This window comes from Nasonia vitripennis, chromosome 5, assembly GCF_009193385.2.
Source record: "Nasonia vitripennis strain AsymCx chromosome 5, Nvit_psr_1.1, whole genome shotgun sequence".
Classification (NCBI taxonomy): Eukaryota; Metazoa; Arthropoda; class Insecta; order Hymenoptera; family Pteromalidae; genus Nasonia; species Nasonia vitripennis.
The window spans coordinates 16,940,099-16,960,106 of record NC_045761.1 but is presented as its reverse complement, the minus strand read 5'-3'; the positions used below and the strand labels follow the sequence as shown (position 1 = coordinate 16,960,106).

General features: G+C 41.4%; 2 protein-coding genes across 2 annotated transcripts; both read left to right on the top strand.

The window, feature by feature from the left end:
• The first annotated feature begins 2,528 nt into the window (after positions 1 to 2,528).
• Positions 2,529 to 3,797, top strand: NV_30029 (SIFamide). Its single transcript, NM_001167710.1, has 4 exons — positions 2,529 to 2,582; positions 2,997 to 3,116; positions 3,205 to 3,353; positions 3,459 to 3,797. The coding sequence occupies exons 3-4, from the start codon at positions 3,224 to 3,226 to the stop codon at positions 3,548 to 3,550; spliced, it is 222 nt and encodes a 73-aa protein (NP_001161182.1). The 5' UTR covers positions 2,529 to 2,582; positions 2,997 to 3,116; positions 3,205 to 3,223; the 3' UTR covers positions 3,551 to 3,797.
• Positions 3,798 to 6,091: 2,294 nt separating this feature from the next.
• On the top strand, positions 6,092 to 7,669 carry Eth (ecdysis triggering hormone). The gene is made up of 5 exons (NM_001142635.1): positions 6,092 to 6,140; positions 6,222 to 6,364; positions 6,442 to 6,511; positions 7,258 to 7,369; positions 7,436 to 7,669. The coding sequence occupies exons 1-5, from the start codon at positions 6,092 to 6,094 to the stop codon at positions 7,488 to 7,490; spliced, it is 429 nt and encodes a 142-aa protein (NP_001136107.1). The 3' UTR covers positions 7,491 to 7,669.
• Positions 7,670 to 20,008: the final 12,339 nt, after the last annotated feature.

The following is a 20,008-nucleotide window of genomic DNA, read 5'->3' as shown; positions in this document are numbered from 1 at the left end:
AATTCTAATTACCTAAAACCTTGACTAAAAAGACAAAACATTTATCACTTTCTCCATGTAAAAATATGCTAGAAACCAGAAATATAATGTGCTAGAGATAGTAGTTTCTGCGTAACTGGCTATAAGTAAAATTTGACCTGCTCAATTAAAAAATTCGCATGAGCCTGGATGTGAAAATGTGAACGAAAACAGTTAAATCAGAATCATCTAGGTTACATATTTCTAGGTAACATAGGAAGTGGCAGTGTCATATTTTAGTTGTCTAGTAGCCTTTTTACAATTCAAAGAGCATTGTATAATGATAGACTTAAACTTACTGACTCGGATACTGAACTTTTCTTTAAATTCACCTCTCAAACCTCACCGAGGGCGACTTTGGGCACAGAGACACAGTATATCTTCAAACTCTTTATTCTTTTAATTGAACTTCTCACTGACATTTCAAAAAAACACTAAATAATATTCACACACTTTATTACTACTTCAAATAGGGTTAGGGTGCCACTTTTCAATACACATGTTGTAATACTACACACTCTTGGTAATGATTAATTTTTACTAAAATTTCTTGCTAGTTATATTACATATATTTTATCTGTTATCAAGGTTTCCGCATTTCATTTTAAACACCTCAAACATTTCTACCAGGGTTATGAGTTATGACTGTTTTGAGGGTTATGAATTTAAAGCGCGGTTCTGATCTCTTTGCCTAGGCAACCAACCATCAACCAATCAGAATCACGTATTAAATGCTTCACAACAAAGGCCATCATTTTTTAAAGAGACGATAAGACAGTTTTTTCTTTGAGTGAATGACTTATTTTATATCTTTAAATGAATAATCTTTAAAGATTATTGCGTAAAAAATGTACGCAACTTCTATAAATTAAAATTACAAATTCTTCAGTTTATTGTAAATATCATTTATATAATCATCGTAATAATAATACAGCGAACAATCATAGACTAACTTTAAGCTAATGAATTTACTAATGTATCGATCAGTGGTCAACATATAGTTTACACAATTTTTTATTATCTTCTGATGGTAACCACTTCCAATCTTACGGGTGGTAGATGCATTATCCACATGTGACAACTGATCGGCGATTCTTAGAAATAACGTTGTTTAAAACAGTCGACAACACATTATCACTTTGTCTTAAAAACAAGAATAATAGCAAGTATGGATTTTTATGTAAAACGTAAGACTCAGTATTAAAAAATGTAGCCCTGTATAGTCAATATCCGGATCATCTGATTTATAAAAATGCACGATGGATGACTGTAACGAATTTTTAATTGATTCTTTACTATGTAATATAAGAAAACAAAAAATGAAATAAATATAAAATTAAAATTTGATCTTTTACTGAACCCAAATTATACATTTAGTTGATCAAGTATTTTTAGACCGTCCGTTACACTTTGAAAATAGGTATACGGGCTTTGTACTGAAAACAAGTAAAATTGAGTTCACTATGTAGTTCTATAGGTAAAGTAAAAAGTTCCACGTGAAAAGAATAAATTTAACATCGGTTGCACTGTACATATCAATGATATTAATGATTATGCAAGATTAGTCAACTTTTAAGACTTGCATGATTTTTTTATGCTTTTTGAAAACGTCTAACATCTTTTATTTGTATAGATGCGTCTGAGTATTCGTGAGATTCATATTATCAAAGGAACGTAAAATTACAAAACACTAACGTCATTTGTATAACTGCGATTACTTTTGATTGCGTTTGTCATAATCCGATATCCAAAAATATATGTTGACTAAATCCTAAAAGCTAGTATTTTAAAGGTATAACGTATATGGATTTTATGCGAAAAAATATTTGATGAAGACTGAAACATGATAATTTTAATATAGCATAAAAATATCATTTTTGATAGGCAGAGAATATCTAGTATTATAAAGATTCATAATCACCACTTTTTTAAATATTAATATTAGAGGTTGACAGGCTAAAAGATCGTTCTTGCGGCCGTTATAGGCACATTGAATATTAGTAAATATTTAAGTAACTTTGATATATCATCTATTACAGACATAATAATATACATCTATATAACAGACATATACACACCATTCATCATTAGTTTAAATTATTTACGAATAATAAACCGAATCTTATGTGAAATCGTCTGCTTATTAAACTGGCACAAAATTACATAGCTACTCGTCAGTAAACAATTAACAGCACTTTATTATACAAAATCCATACATATATTTATAGATACATTAATAAAAATCTGTGTTATTTTATCTACACATGTAGCAGAAATTCGTTAAAATACACTTGTAAGGCTGCAGCTGTATCAGGGATAAATTATATGAAGCGCGAATTTCCCAAGAGATTTTCTTATCCATCAAGAAAACTCAAAATCGTATTAGTTCCGCTAATAGCTTCGCGTCATGAGCTCTGATCAAGTTATTTAGTGCTGCATTGTATTTCTCTTCTATGATCTCGCACCCTCGGCCGCACGATATAAAAGAGCGGATCCTCCATGGCACAGTCAGTTTCCGAGTGTCCACTGCCCAGGAACAGTCAGCTCTCATCCGTCGCACCTGAGTGAGCATATCAAAAAATAAACTTTGCTTTTATTGTACTCTGATAGTTTATTTATACCTAGCGCTTTCTCTATTGTTTACGGGTTTTTTGCAAGTTGAAAACATTTATTACGGAAGCTAATTCGAACTTTTACAACATTCTAAACATTTTTGTTACAATTCCATACATAACGATTTACTACGCTTACTATTTTGTTAAAACTAAATTATATCAGTTATTGTAATTTATTGGATCTATTTATACCAAATTTTTTCCTAGATATAAAAATGAATGTGTACGACTCTTATTTATACGATGATTGTACACATTTCCATACAAAATTTTGTTCAATCTTCGAAAGTAATAGATTCTTGTAAACTACTGTACTGCCCACACTCGATAATCAAAAGAAAACGTTCCTTCTGTGCTTGTCAGATCCATCTGTCATCGCTCAGTCCTGAACTATAAAAGCTAGAGGCCAAGCCAGTAGAAGAGCATTTCACCGGCTGCTGACTTGAGGAGGACTTGCAAGATTCTATACTTGTTTCAAGACAGGTGTAACTTTGTTCCTATCCTTATACTTTTATTGCCTCCATATAAAAATATAGACAATTTCAAAATTCACTTTACATTTTGTATTTAGATCACTCAATCAAGCAACAATGTCGGCTGCTCGCTTCGCACTCGTACTCATGGTCGTCTTGGCTGTCGCTATCCTTAACGTGGATGCGGCATACCGGAAGCCACCCTTCAACGGAAGTATTTTCGGCAAAAGAGCCAACTCTGTTTCAGGTGAAAATAAAATTTTGGATTTCATTTAGACACGATTACGAATAATTTACGAGAAAGCTTTACGAGGAGCTTTCATTTGAAATATAAAACTTTTTTGTTCAACAGATTACGATTATGCCAGCCGGGCAATGGATGCTATTTGCGAAATAGCAAAGACAAACTGCAATGCATATTACGGACCTCAAGATTCCAACTGAACGAGCATTTTATAATTTTAGACTGGAAGCAGACCAAAGAAATCTCATGCTCTCGAATTATTATCAACATATAACAAAATAAAATGTAAAGCTTCGAAAATAAAGTATCATCAAAAACGTTCATATATAGTTTTTGGCTCTGTAGTAGATTTTGTATAGCGTAGAGATAGCGACTTCAATATAGCTTGTATTATTTCCTACAATGTACATTTTATTATTATATCAATAAAGATATGGTTAAAAGTTATTGCCTCTCTTATTCATTGTTCCACCTACTCGCCAACCTCATATTTTTAGTAGCCACGACAATGAATCAGAAATCCGCTGCAGCATTGAAATGAGCATACCGTCAAATGTTTTAAAATGTATTCTTTCTCTTGTTAAAATTGATTGCTGAGTTTGTAAACGAATTCAATATAAAATAAATAGTACAAATTAACGATTCGATTTTTCTTTTGACATGCAATGTAAATATTCTTTGAAATAAACTGATAAAAATTGAACGGCACATACCCCCATACCATGGAAAGCAAATGTAAAAGTTAACGTTTGTTACAATTTTAAATTTATTTTTCACATTTGGCGTCTCTTTTATGTCTGCTTCTTTTTTAATATTTTAACAAATAGCAAATATTCAGAATTTAAGATTATTTAACTTAAAACAAAGAGATGTCATGATAAAAGGCAATCAAATATAATAATTATATTTTATAATGCAGCGATGCTTATATTTTTGAAGACCGTAAGAAAACGTTTTTTTTTTATTATATTCTTTATTTATTTTAAATAATTTTATTAGTATATAAACGCATCAGTTAGTGATAAGAATAGTAACATCGTATAGTTTCAAGATTATTTTATAAATTATCCATTGAACTCAAAATCCTTAAACTCAAGAAATAATTAGATCGTGGCAAACATCTTGTAAACGTTTTTATTGTTTTTTATTGCTGTTGTTTGTTTTTTCGCTTAGAAGGCAGAAAAAGAAAAAAAGCCATTGATTCAATGGCATGTAGCTTCCTCCAAACTAGCTTATCGTTTCTATACGTATATCTATCTATAGGATATTATTATCATATCCAATTTTTAATTTAATTTAATTTAAGTTTTACATGCATTTCAAAACATTGACTAAGTTACTAAAGTTTACAAAATGGCTGATATGTATTTCTTTTTAGTTTTCCGTAAAAATTTGAAAAACTGAATAAAATGTATGGAATTGCAAATAATGTATGAAAGTCTATAGAAATGTATAAAACATGATTGAGCTCAGAGTATTCCTTGGGTCGATCGACAAAATCGTTCCTTTTTAAATTCATTATAAAACAAAAACGATTTGAGGAATATGGTATGGATAAGAATGGATATATTGATGTCAACCATAGATAGTTCTTAATGAGTTTAATTAAAAATCATATACGCAGACGTATCGATTTATTCAACATCACATTCTTTTCAAACGTATCCCAAAATAGACTTTCAGCTTTTTGAAAATTCTCATCATGATTTAAGCATTAAAGAGGATAAGGGCTGTGACCTGTATCACGTTTACTTGTACCTGTATCGCATTTAACACACATTAAACATATACATGCATACTTCATTCAACAGGGCAAAATAAATTTTGCATTGAAAAAGTGTTAATATTACCAATTGACCATCCCTGGTAGAAATGTTAACGGTTAATAAGCTAAGTTTTAAGAAACTTAGCTAAGTTGTGGTTAATGATTTAACTAAATAAGCGTTTAACCGTTATAAATGCATAGATATGACGCATCAACTCATGATAAAACGAAACTTGTGCTTGAAATTTGCCAAATGACTGTTACAATCCAAAAATTGTAGAAAAATACGTTACAATCGTAAAAAATCCAAATATTCGTAATAAGACATATATACGTTTTAATGCCGAAAACAGGGAAAAACAATTTTTAACTTAACAATAATACTGATGTGGTATTATAGATACGCATCACTAAAATATTAGCAATATTTTAATTAATTTTTTTACATTAAAATTTGATAAAACTGGCCAATTAAACTTAACTTTTTAACGAATTTCAACCGTTAATTTTCTACCAGGGATAAAAACATTTTTTACTTTATCCGACCGTAGAGATTATGAAATTATTCAAATAATTATAGCCAAGAAATATAAATCTCTGAGTCTTCAAATACATTCAGCACCAAACCTTTACTACAAAATTTCCACGTCATTCAAAAGACAACATTGTACACATTCATTATTGCTTCAGTAAACATTGCAATCTCATAGCAGATTTCGGTTATGAACTATGATTTTCCATGTTAATAGATTTTTAAACTTATTTATTATAAAACCTGATTGTCTTTTTAAATGCTGTGTCGTATTTTTGACGATAAGTAACCCACTTTAAAATCAATAAATTCGCACACGCGAAACAAGAGCCCTGTTCGATTAAAAGTACGAACGTGAGTGGAATACGTAAATAATTAGTCGTGCAGTATATAATCCAGAGTTTTGGCTTAGTCAAATTCAGTGTAATCTGTATATCGAACAAAATGAAGAGATTAGTTAACACATTCATCTCCAGAAATTACATCTTATCAGGTATACTATAATCGCTATTATTTATTACAAAATGTTCAAAAGACGATCAATCAAATGAATTTATATGTTCGTTTTTTGCAGCTATATTTATTGTAGCCGTTCTAGCAATCATTGAAAATAAGATCGTAGCTGCAGATGAGCCGCCTGCATTTTTTCTGAAAATCGCAAAAAATATTCCACGGATAGGAAGAAGTGAACCATATGACGAATACGCTATTAAAAACGTAAGAAAATGTTTCCTAATTGTTTTAGAGCTTTCGAATTTTGTAATTTAATAAAATGCTTTTATTGCATATTCAAGTCAAACGTGAAAGATGATATTCCATGGCATAAAGGGGAAATTTCAAAAAGAAGGGTTGGATTTTCACCAGGTACTTGCGTTTAGAATAATGTACCTTTGATGTGATCACGTATATTATAACTCTATTACATACTGATTAATTCTATTATTAGATTTGTTTATAGTATACAATGTAGTCATTGTATGAGATATAAGATATTTATCAAGCAGCTCAAGTTGCTGCTAAGCTCATTTAAAAGACGCTTTCCTCAATCGTTTCTTTTTGTTGCAACAAGTCCAGAATAGGGGTGATGCGGCTACATAAGATATGTCTGGCAACGGCATGGAGATGTTTAGAAGATCACTTCACGACCATTCTTCATACCCTGGAATTCACTACCATCTCATATTCTTAATATTCATCTCATCTCATTCTTCAAATCTCACTTTTATCAGCAGCTGCTTAACATAGAAAACTCGTAAATTTACATATTTGCTTATGCACATTCGCTTTTGCATCCAAACAAACCGTTATAATTAATTATTATTATTTCTTGCATTAACTAATTCTATTAATTATTATCTTAGTGCAGTTTATCTCCCTTTGTAATATGCAATAAATTAATTCATAAAAATATTATCAAAAATATGAAATTTTAAATTCATATAAAATTTTCAATTCCACGTAAAATTACTTCTTACAACTTCTCTTAAAACTCTTAATTTCGACGCACCAGTAAACTGATTATTGCGTAGCATTTTCTCTCATACATGTATCAATGTTACTATAAATATCATTCTAACTTATTTTTAACATATGCGCATTTTATTTTAAAGAGTCTAATACATATGCCTGGCAACACTTTCCATTGGCAATTGAAGGACCCCCAGAACTATGGAGAACCTTAGCCGGTTACAGTCATGATCCTCTTTACAAGACAACTGATGAGTAAGTCATTTGAACTTCCAATAAACAAAATGTAACAGATAAATACCAAAACCAAATTGTTTTCAGTTTCAACAACGAACTATGGTCACGGGATAAAAGGACAAACAATCCAGAAGCGTAACAATAATATCATGTAAAAAGTTGTCTTGTGTGTTTGTGACATAAAAAAAAACAAATATTTTATTTGATGTAAGGTGACGGGAACAAAATAAAAAATAATAAAACGTGATAAACTTATTGTCGGTTAGTATTTCCTAAAATTTAAAGTTATTTCATAAGCTAATAAACGACTTTTCATAGAATATCTTGGTATCATTGGTTTATTGCATAATAAATGCACCAACTCTGCCTTGTGCAGTGATTCAGATAAAAGCAGTCTATTTCAATCGCTCCCTTTAATTTTTATCGAATTAAATATAGCCCTCGATAAATCAATAAATTCATAGTGTGCATAATACAAATCCCTTCCTTACCTGCAACAAATACACGCGCCCTTACCATCAAACGGCCACTCTTACCACCAGTAGACCCTAGCGCCAACTGTGCTCACGCCTCGTGAAAGGCAACTTACAGAAACATCTACCAGTCTCCAGCTCTACCCTACAGATGTAGCGAGTAGTCTTAACAGCCGGCCAATTTTCCCCGATTCCAGCGCTCTCCTTCTCTCGAAAGCGCCGAGCGGCGAGTCTCTCTCTCTCTCTTCCTCGGCGTGCGGAACAATAAATTGTTGTAATTACAATAATTCTGGTGTTTAAGGCAAACCCTTTGTGTTTACGTCGTCGCCTCTCTCGCGCACCGGCAATTTTAATTCATTATACCCGCAGCCAGAGAGAGAGAGAGAGGGGGGGCTGCGAACTCTCAGCTCTCGGCTTTTCTACACTGTTATTCGCACTCCGCTACTGCCACGCTGACCCAAATACCGTAAGATGCAATCGAAGATCGTTTCGCGTTTGACCGAGCACGTTAACTTCTCTATCGAAGCGTTTCCAATTGCACCGCGAGCGATGCGTGCGCGCCCAGCACTATCTTGTCTTGTTGTTGTTTTTTTCTCTCCTATCCGCGGCGCGCACTCTTATGCAGCGCTTTGTATATAGTAATTCTGCTTTTCATGCGCGAACCGCGACGAGATTTTTTGTCGATTTTCGTTCATTGAATAACCCAACGCCGGCGCGGCTGCTGCTACTGCTGGTATGCGCGGCAAAAAATCTCGCGCATATTTTTTCTTACGCAAGGACGAGCGCGGCGCATGTGTGACGCGCAATAACCGCAGAGATTTTTGCCGTTTATTCGGCGGTATTGCGCAATGGAATATTCACTCTCTGTGTGACTCGGCAGCTTCTCGGAGGTATGCGCGAGGATTATTTAAATTCTCGCTCATCAGGAGGAAAATGGTATTCGCCGAAGAAAAAAAATGATCGCTGTTTCCAAGAAAAGCGCCTCTTGAGCGCGTCTCTCGCGTTCCGACCTGAAAATTCGAAAAATCTCGCTCCTCGAAGTTTTCCAGTGTAAAAACTGTATGCTCCTCGACTGTGCACTGCAGCTTTCTCCTCAGCAGCAGTTGCTCGCGCGCGCGCGGAGACAAATTTTATAGAGATAGTAAAATTTGCCAATCGTCGAAACAGGCGCGCTCGCGCGCATCTAAATTTTAAAGTACACACTCTTTGCATATTACCGCGTGCAGGCCGCCGGCGTAACTGCAATTCCCCGAAAAATCGTAAAGCAAAAAAGGGGTCGAAAGACAATAAAAAGCCTGCCAGGCGGTAATAATCATCGGGAGAAACGCTTGTGCGCGCGCGAGAGACATTCTGCACGCGCAGAGGCGAATTTTCCGAAGGCACATTCTCGCGCCGCGCATGCAGCAGCAGCAAACGGATTTTTCTTTTATTGCCAATATTCCGCTCGCGTTACATAAGTAGACTTATGGAGCCAGTAGAGTATACCTATATCCTTCGACGATTGCAAAATACGTGCGACTCGCGGAGAGACACAGCGAATAAAGTACGTTCCGTATGTTATTATCCACCTGGACGAAACGAATCGATGAATTTTTCAGAAGTATGAGCGGCGGCAAAATATTGTTAGGGTTGCGGCGACCGCAAACTGAAACGAACATTGCAAAGTCCGGCGAACGCACCCTTCGGCGAATGCAAGCCAGAAAAAGTTTAAAGCGCGCGCACTCCCTGACCATTTCAGCGGACACACATGCGCAGCCCAGCCCGCTGTACCGCACGCATACACGTGTGCGCGAATATGTAAGCGAGCGAGAGCCATATAGAACGGTTGCATATAGAGTAACGATCGCGCCTGAGCTGGCCGTCGGAGCACCACGGAGCAGCAGCAGCAGCGGTGGTCGTTAAAATTTTCCAGGAACCATTCGGTCTGTCCCTTACTGCACTTCTCTCTCTCTCTCTCTCTCTCTCTCTCTCTCTCCCTCTCTTCGGCGCAGCTCGCGGCGGAGCTCGCCAATTATTATTCCTTTCACATCGCGAGCGCGCGCGCCGCGAGTTTTGTCCATGCGAACGTGGCGCACACACATACTGGTGTATACGTATGCACATGTAGCTACGCGTTCACCGTCGCAATTTTGAGAATTCGCGGAAAAGTCCGTGTCATAAAAGAGGCACAGCCGAGAAACACAGCGCGGCGGACTTTCCGCGCCGGCGCTGCTATATTGCACGCATAGCACACATACACATACGTGCATTATGCATATATATAGTGTAGCTATGCGCGGAGATGGAATAGAGGGAGAGTCTGCAGCGCACGGGACTCGCACGTAGCAATTTTACGGAAACCGCACGTAACGCCTCTCCGTCTATGCGTTGTTCTCTCTGTTGGTGTGTATGTGTGTGTCTCTCTCTGTCTCTCTCGGGTTTTGCGCTTTTTTTCTCTTTGGCTCGAGCTTCTCGGCATCTCTCCGCCGCTCTTCTCTTCTCTCCGACGGTCTGCAGAGGTGTTCGCGCGCACATACGCGGTTGCGCAATGCATCGGCGACGACCATGTTGAAGACGACTGCATAGCGACGTGTGCGAGTATTTTATTTATCGACGATGGAGGTAATAGATACATCACCCGCGACAGAGTTCGATTACATGCGAAATCGGCTGAAAAGTCTTGGCCGCGTGAAACAATAGAGTTTTGGACTGGCCTTTTCAGCACCACTTGAACTCGCTGGCTGTCTAGTTCCTGGCTAGCTAAGATAGGTGGCGTGTAGACGCTTTTTTTCATGGGAAGGATGATTTCCATCGTCGATATCTACGACTTCAGTGTATATACAGCAGAGTGCCACCTGGGCCGAAACTGCTTTTTCGGCCCTTGGACCACTCATGCTATGACTGATACACGAAAAAACTGATCGCAAATAAAGTTGTTGTATAATTTCGGTTCACGATGCCTATATAATATACGTGCGCTGCAAAAATGGAAAATTCCCTCGAAAATTACGGCTCACGGGAACTGCAAGCGCGTCGCCGCTGCAAACATTTTCCGAAAGATATTCCTCTTCGATACGCCGGCTATATTCCCGCGTCGATAAGGATCGACGATATGGATTTCGCGTAATTTTTCCTCCTCCACGCGTCGCAAAAAGCTTCGAAAAACTAGCCGCGCGACATGAATAAGTAAGGGACGCTCGCAAAACCGAAGTGTCCAAGTCGCGCGTAAACACGTACATAGCCGCGCTGCAGTTTGATAGGCGAGCCCGATTGCGCGGCCAAAGCGTCCTTGGCGCAAGTGTCCCTGGTACACACATGCATGCCGCGGAAAAATAATCGCCGTATGAGTATAGCTGCGCGCACACATTGTTGCCGCTGTATCGCGTATTCTACACTTTCGTGCTGCCGTCGGGCGGGCGGGAAAAATGAAGCAAAAACCGCGCGCACGCTCGGCTGCGGTGCGCGTAATAAAATTAAACTGCTGAAAAATGAATTCATTTAACGTTATGCGAGCCGTATAGCCGTAAACTCGACGGCGGCGAGCGGCTGCGCATGGTAATGCCAAAGTACATACGACACGCGGCCTGTAATTACCTCGGCGATTACGGTATCGATAAAAATAGGGTGTCGTCGCTCTCTCGTTTCCGAAAATTCAAATTTGCCGCCCTCGACACAGTTTTCAAAAATCCTCGGGCGATCCGAGAGAGGAAAAAATTCAAAATAAAGAATACATATGGAAAAGTCGCGACGGAAGTGCAGAGCGCATCGGTGCGCGGCAACAATGTGCGCGTCTATACCGTACGGATATACGTATAGCGAACGAGTCACTACGTATCGCTTAATAACCCTGATTCGCCGTTTACCCGGTCGCGAGTACTTGCAGCACTAGTATAACGCACACATAGTATATAGCGGCAGAAGCGAATCCGATGAAAAGCCGAGCCGCAGCGAGGGCAATGGGGTTGAACTCGTAACGAGCGTACATAATTACGTAATGCGGTTATCATCATATGCCAATTGCGTAAATATTTGAGCCAATTTGCGGCATGCGATGTGGCTCTCTCTCTCTCTCTCTCTCTCTCTCTCCCGATCGCCCTGGCGAATTATTACGGCCAACTTGTTCGCGCGGGCTCCTATGTACACACACGAGTGTAGAGCGTGCGTTTCCCCGTGCACTGCACACGATACCGTGTAATGACACGTGTACTCATACACAGTGAGTGAGAGAGAATGCAGCGATCAGCGAGCACCGTGAAGCGTTTAATTCAACACGCGATAAGACACAAAGAGTCGATCTGATGCGCGCGCGCGCTCGTTGCGATTTATGGCGTCGTTGATGGCTGCGCGCGCACGCGCTTTGTATTTTTTGCTATCGAGAGCGGGAATCATCTGTCATCTAATGGGGTCCACGCGCTCGCTCGTCATTACCGGCCCGGCTTTAATTGTCGGTATGCGATGCGGCGCGCGGCCGCTTAATTAAGGGATTAAAGTTATGACCTCCGAGCGCGCGCGAGCGTCGTTAATTAATAGGCGCGAGCTTTATTTTTATTGCGAGGCGATCTTTAATTTAATTTGTCACGTGCAGTGCGCGACGCGACTGCGTAATTATTACCAAGAATTACATCGAGAGTTACCCGCTGCGATTGTGGAGAGTGGAATTAAGAAATTAAGCGTCAGTGATGTGAAGCAGAATTGATCGAGGCGTATTAGCACACAACAAAATGCCTCCCGTTAACAGTTAGAAATCGTAAATGCATCTTGTAATCAGCTCATGCCATAAAAGTTAATCGTGAGAAGAAGCTGTAGTCGTCGAGAGCAACATTCGTAAGCTCTACATTAAAAACTAAAGCAGGTGTTTACAACGATCACGCCGTCGTTTTTCCGCAGTTTATATTTTAATCCAGTGGCTGATTCCTCTCTCATAATTCCCGCATCAACGCGATCCATCTACACGGCGGCGCTTCGTTTTGCATTACAAATTAAACGTCGTTACAAATGCGCGCGCGACCGTTAAGTCGCGCGTCGATTAACGCTCGTGTGTGCTCGAAGCTCCGTTTCACGGAGGAATTACTCCGCGACTAATTTCATTATTCCTCTCGCATCGCAGCGCAACCCGAATCACACGGCTGCGCGAGAGAGAAAGAGAGAGTCTCTCTAATAATCCGTTCGGCGTCCGTCGGTCAATCCGCACCTACCTTTTTTTTCATCGGGTCCTGACGAGGCGGCGGAGCTCAATGGATCAGCTCGAAAGTAGTTGCCCACAGTCATCGGGAGGCAGCCAAGAGAGATAGAGACTAGTCAGCGCGCATTAAGATCGACGCGGACAAAAGGAAAGGCACACACACGCAGACACAGGAGACCGGAAAGGAAAAAAGAGGCGCGATGAGTATACGTGCCGCTGGCGCCTTCCCATCGTGCGTGTGTGTCGTCCTGCGTCGTCGCCGCCTCTTCTCTTCTTGTGCTGGTGCTAGTAGGTACGGCATTAGGTAGGCGGATCAATTAGGCAGCCGCATAAATGTACGAGTTTTTTCGAGAGTCAGCGGGAGCGACTCACGTGGCAGGTTCTCTCTCTCTCTCTCTCTCACTTTTTCTTGCGCGCGAGCGCCTCTTGAAAGTCAGTCGTTTTCCCGCGCGCGCGCGCAGCGGAGCGCGTTCATTCAGCTCTTTCGAGTTCATTCATTCGTTTGGGAGGATCGAGTTGCGGCTTCTGGCACTAATCACTGGACGAGCCGAGCGCGTTTTTTGCTTATCGTACACTGGCAACAAGAGAGAGAGAGAGAGAGAGAGAGAGAGAGAGAGAGAGAGAGAGAGAGAGAGAGAGAGAGAGGATGCGTTATGGAATTTTTTGTTGTATGCGTTGACTTTTTTCAGTACGTGGCGTGTGCGCGCTGGCTTAAGAGAGAGGATGTATTAGCCAGGCTCGGAGCAATGGTGTCGCAATTGACGAGCCTGAGGAAAAGTAGAGAGAGCTGAGTTTTATGGATTTTTTTTTGCTGCGTGAAGGCATATCGAGCGATAGCCGATGTTATCCCGTGTTATAATTTTTAAAATGTGATCTTGCGAAAGTTTAGAATAAATGCGGATATTCGATATTATTGTTGCAAAAGCTATAGGTATAATACTGCCGTTATAACCTTTCGATAAAAATAAACATTATGACACAGTATTCGCCACATGTTTCTCTCAAGAATTTAGTGGCCCGTTCGCAACGATAGGTGGCGCACAGACACATTACTGTTTCCCTTAACATATTTCACGTGGGAGTTGCATATAAATAGAAGTGTGCCCTTAACGTACAACTTAAACCAAAACAGATTTGCTGGATCTGATTGGACCACTCATGCTATAACTGCCCGAGTTAATATATTCTCGACTTGTTAAGTTACGCGACGTTTTTTGGCGTAGCCACGTAGAATATTGAGTATCTTTACATACGCTTTTATCCAGCGTTGATTTTATCGCAAACACTCCCGATAAAAATCAATGAGTTACCACAAAGAGCAATACATTCTCTCTCTCCCCCAATCAAAGCCCGTCCCTGACGAGAGCTCCTATCACGCGCAGTACTTACAATATACGCTTGTACGCAGCGCATGTACAAGCGATCGGCGGTGCGGCGAGCGTGTGAAAAGTAGGAGTAAGAATAGGCCTGCAGCGCAGCCAAAGACAAAAAAGAGCGCACATATTCACAAGAAGCAGCGGAGCACGAGCTGCGCGCTGCTCCGAGGATGGAAGAGCGGAGGCGCTTTGTCATGCCGGGTAATGATGGCGGACGCGACGCGACGCCCCGGCGCAAGAAAGCGTCATCCTCCTCGAGAATAAAAAAAAAGGAAGAAGAAGAAGGAGGAGGAGGAGGTGGTGGAGGAAGAGGAAGGAGGGGAGGTAGGGGGAGAGAAAACGAGGAGCAGAAATCCGCTACCGCTCGGCGGAGTCTCCTCTTGGTCCTTTTGATTTCGCGTCGCTCTCTCTCTCTCTTCTCTCTCTCTCTCGCTCTCTCTCTCTTCTCTCTCTCTCTCTCTCTCTCTCTCTCTCTCTGCCATTAGAGATGACGGCCGAGAGACGTCGCCCGAGGTTACCAGCCGCGCATATATATACGCGCCCGATAAAATCGCTCGAGAGATGCTGCTGCTGTTGCAGCCGGGCAATCAATCGCTTCACGAAAAACGCAAATAAGGCCCGACACACTCGCGTCACTGTATTTCTCTCTCGCCGCCGTTTGCATATATTTATGAGGCGCAGCAGCGGCGGCGGCCTTTTTTTATTCCTCGCATTCGAGAGAGAGAGAGAGAGAGAGAGAGAGAGAGAGAGAGAGAGAGAGAGAGAGAGAGAGAGAGCGAATGTTGCATGGCGTGATGTTCGTCGCCGATACTTTTTGCAGAGTGTTTGTTGCGATGCGCTTGTGGGAATTCCGTTTTGTTGCTGCTGAGTTTGTTCGAGCCTTGGGTGTGGTGTAGAATAATTGCATACTATAATATTATATAGCTCGAAACGTTATAATAATATTTTGTTTTATTAATAAAGCTCAACTCCGATAGATTGGCTCTTAACGAGCCGCTCGCGTCGGTATAGTCAACAGGTATAAGAACGCTTCCGCGATCGATGAATGAAAAATGTACACACATACAGAGAGCTAGGCTATTATATATAAATAACGATGACCGAAAGAGCGGGCAATTTACATGAAAATCGTTCACACCTATCCGCCTGTTTATATACACTTTATACACCGAGATTATCACAAAAGTCGTGTCTAGGGAAGGTGTATTATATAATACATATCGGACGTATAACATACTATAAAGAGATGATGCGGTAGGTGGGCTCGCATTACGCATATACGGTCGGCTGACACTAAAAGGCATAATCTTGGATTTACGTTCGACCCAAATCAATAAAAGCAGACATTAACGAGGCCATCGAATTACTTTCAGTGCCGTGGCGAAAGAAACGATCTCTCGCTCGGGCTCTTCCTTTTTCTGCCTAAAATGAGAGAGGGAGAGGGGCTAAAAGACGCCGCCGTTTCATTGGCGGTGCTTAACACTCATATGTGTTTATGTTTTCGGTGAATATTGCTCGGGATACACGCAGCGAGGGGAGCGTAAGATTGACGTGTAATTTTCGTAAAAAGTGTAAATACAAACTTGCGGAGGAGTTATTGTAGTCGCTGCAGGAGAGTTGTGATTAGGTTTTATGATTTTAGTTGGAACAGCTTCCTTATTGTTATACGCGGCTAAATACTTAATTATGAATTCTTTCGCTCGTTATTGTATGGTATTAGACGGGTCACGCATAGTATTGACAAAGTATTTGACGCAGTGTGCTTATTTCCACGTAAAACAGTTTATCGCGATTCTCACGCTTCGAAACAGCGCATTTGTGAAAAAAAGAAGAGAATTTCGAATTGTTTCCGAGTACAGCAAACTTCATGATTATTGCTCTTGTATTGGCCGTGAAAACGCAAAAGAGAAAACTTTTTAGGTCACCGAGAGGAAAATCCGTCCTCCGACCCCGAAAGGGTCAACATTGCAGAGACGCATAAACGGGAAATAGAAAAGGGTGAAATCCATACCCGCTGTAAATCATCGGCAGCGCGCGCAGCTCTCGAAGTGCTTAAGCGAACGGCGTCGGCGGCGGCAGCGAGGCCAGGCGTTAAATGAAATTAGCTCGGAGTTTGGTTAACTCGGACAGGTCGTTTAGCTGATCCTTCGGGGTTATAAATTATTCTTCGGTGACTTGCGAGAAATGAGAGAAAGATCGGTCCGGCAAGAGAGATGAGTATCGCATTAAGTACACTTTCACGAGGCAAGAGCCGCGCGAGTTTTGCGCAATTTGTCGCTGCCTCATTGATCGGCCGCGCGCATTTGTTTTGATGATGAGAGAGCGAGCGCGTGTTATTTTGCTTGATATGCTTGCGGCTTTTGTGATGTACAGCTATGACGTGTAAAGCGTCTGGTGTATTTAACATAACTTATTTCTTTTGGAAAATAGTCTTTGAAATAGTTGGAATACCAACCTACAGTGCGAATTATTTTTATCGTTCACTGCTGCAGATGAATATGCAATTCGAATGCTAAAAAGGATCAGGATCTAGGATGAAACTTGTAGTAAATTTAACTATTCAGCACAATAAATTTTATCCAATATGATGGATGATTTACGTTGGATTCGCAACTTTCTTTAAAATATATAAGTTTCGTGCAACAGCATAGACTTGAAATTTGTATTCATCAAGCTCCAGATTCCAACGACATAACGAAATGTCATGCCATGTCTTTTTTAGAGTAGGTATAACAAAATATTCAAAATCAGCCAAAGCAACAACTATTCAATATTATCAGGACGAAAAACCTCGAAATTTCTCCCGACACCGAGCTCATTAATCCAACCCTTCACGAGTGTCCAGTCTGCACTCGCCCCACACAGCTCCGCAAGGTCCGAGCGATCGTCTGCAATTTCACCTCACGCTCGCAGTCATAATTCACACGGAGTAGAGTAACACTGCGCCTCGGCGACATTGCAGTGTACACGAGAGAGCATCGGAGAAGGGCGTGAAGCCTCGGCGCCTGGCGCCCCAGCGCCAAGAAAGGGCTTCATTTGGGGGGGAAAAAGGGTCAAATCGAGCTGGAGCGTGAAAACGAGATGACCCTGCGAGTTCGTTATCTCGCCGATCGGTGTAGGTCCTCTGCACATATTTTTCATTTTCCCCGGCTGATTTACTGGAGCGGACAGTAGGTTGACGCACTCTCTGCGGGATTTTTGTCGAGCTGCAGCTTGTCGAAAATCATCGGTACAGCGATTGTTATCATTCGCACACGCTTATGCGCATCTGATTATTATGTAACCCAACCGCGTATACTTAGGAAAGGACAACTTCTTCATTATCGTCGTGCTTTACGATCTCTAATAACCATCGTCGACTATTTACCCGCGATATAATTTTCACGCTGATGCTCTTTAATATACCTGCCATAAATCACGCCGAGCGCGAGAGCTGAGTCCGAAGATGATCCAGCGGGAATTACGCAATACATCACGACGTCATATATAATGAGATTTCGCGGCTTAATTATGTCTTCAGGTTTCACGCATCGCGGAAGGATACATCACCGAAAAATCAATATTCCCCGCCAATTTTTTAAACATCGCCCCGGCACACACGCGCGCGCGTAACTCATACCCTCGCGCAGCCCGACGCCTTATACTTTTCTCCCGAAACGATCGAATAATTTCTCCCCTTCTGCACGCGGGCTTGATGTTTTTATTCGTGGAAGTGGCAGCGCGCGTTACGATTCCAAAATAGGGCCAAAAAAGCGGAGACGAGCCAGGAGAGAGACTTCGAACACGAATTTATACCGCCGCGAGTAGTGGATCAGTTCGAGAGGTCGGAAGTAATTATAAAGCCCGACTCTTTAAATATTCCGCCGCGCGTTCTCGGCCGAGCTGGAAGGGAGACTAGGAACGCCTCGGCTCTTTGTTTTCGGTACCTGCCGACTTGTTTCACAAACGAGACTCTAGGACTACAAAGCTATCCGCTGCGTCCTCTGCCTCTCTCTCTCTCTCTCTCTCTCTCTCTCTCTCTCTCTCTCTCTCTCTCTCGGCTTTTATAGCCTCTCTATCCTTTTTTACCTCCCTCACGTGCGTAAGCGAAAACGCGAAAGAAAAAAAAAGCGCCGGAACCCACACACGCCGGCGATCTCGCGCTGCTCCTTTTGCATCAAAAGCACATTTGCGCGTGCGTTTTATTGGGTGCTAAAGTCGTTCGCGAGGAGCCGGCGCTTTTCGTTTCTCTTCGACTCACTCACTCTCTCCTAATCTCGAGGAGATCGAGAGCCGAGAGAAGAGTTCTGGCTTATGGCTCGTTAGCCGGACTTGCATGGGCTCTTGGCTTTGGTTTATTGAATGGCTTTCGGGCTGGATACGCGCGCTTTTATCGTGTTTTACGGAGTTTCGACGTCCATCGTAATGACTGTTTAGATACGCTCTCTCGAGGAGATGCTTTACAAGATGGGCTACGCCTTTGCGCCACGCGACAATAATAACTTTTGCTTTGCGGATTTCTGTGGTTTTTTCGATACTTTACGGGCTACTGTCTTCGACTTCTTCATCACATCCTCGCTTTTTGGGATTCGCGCTTACACCTTCTTTTTTTCACATTTAAAAAAAATCTCGGCTCAGTTTCCAGGTTGAAATAAAGTACAAAGTATACACCTCCGCAGCAGCGTCCCTCGTAGAAACTCTGTCCGCTCTTCCCTTTTCTTGGTAAAAACGCCGGGGGAAGGAGAAATTAGCAGTAGAAAACGCGAACGAATCATATAGACGGATGGAGGATGAGTGATTTGTGGATAGCCGAGGCGAAACGCCCATAAATCTGGCGATCGATAGCCCTTCGATTCGTGCGCCGCCGCCGCCGCCGCGTGTGCGTTTGATGGCCTTCGATCAGAAATTATTGGGCTGTAATCATCGAAATCCTCGCTTTTGTTTTTCGACCATCGGCTTATTTTACCCTTGCGCTTCGCGTCCATCTGATGAACCAGATTTCTGGAGAAAATCAGCCCGGCCCTCGACTCCTCTTCTTCTTCTTTTGTTCTCTCTTTCTCTCTTACATAAAGAGTCATGCGTGCGCCGCGGCGAAACTTTTCGATGTATATAGAGTCGATAACCCGGTACGAGTGTGTATCGGAAGAAAAAAACTATATCGGCGCACACACACCCGTATAAATTACAAGTTAGCTATATCTCGAATTACGCCGAGTCGCGGTGCAAGTGGCTATACGCGTATACATCGCGTGTGTCTCTCCCCCTAGAAGACGAAAAGCCAGAGCGCAGAAGAGATTCGCCGCGGCCGCTTTTTCTTCTCTGTCTCGCGTGATTTATTCGTAATACGCGGCTGCCGCGGTTATAAGATAAGCGGCGGAGAACGTCATGACGTAGTATACGCACAATACGAGATTTGATTATGCAGCTATAGCTGCGTTAGCAACAAAATATGCAGATACCCGCAGGACACGCGAGCTGCCTCGCGGGAAATTCCTGTCTCTCTACTAGGCCGCCCCTTTCTCGAAGTATACTATATATAGTATAGACGATGCTTGCAAACGAAAAATCGAAAGAGTAGACGGCTGGACGGCCGGAGGCGCGCGGGAAGATGTTCTCGCGGAGGGATTTTCGGGGGGCCGCTCACCGCTGCCACCGCATAGTGCTGCTG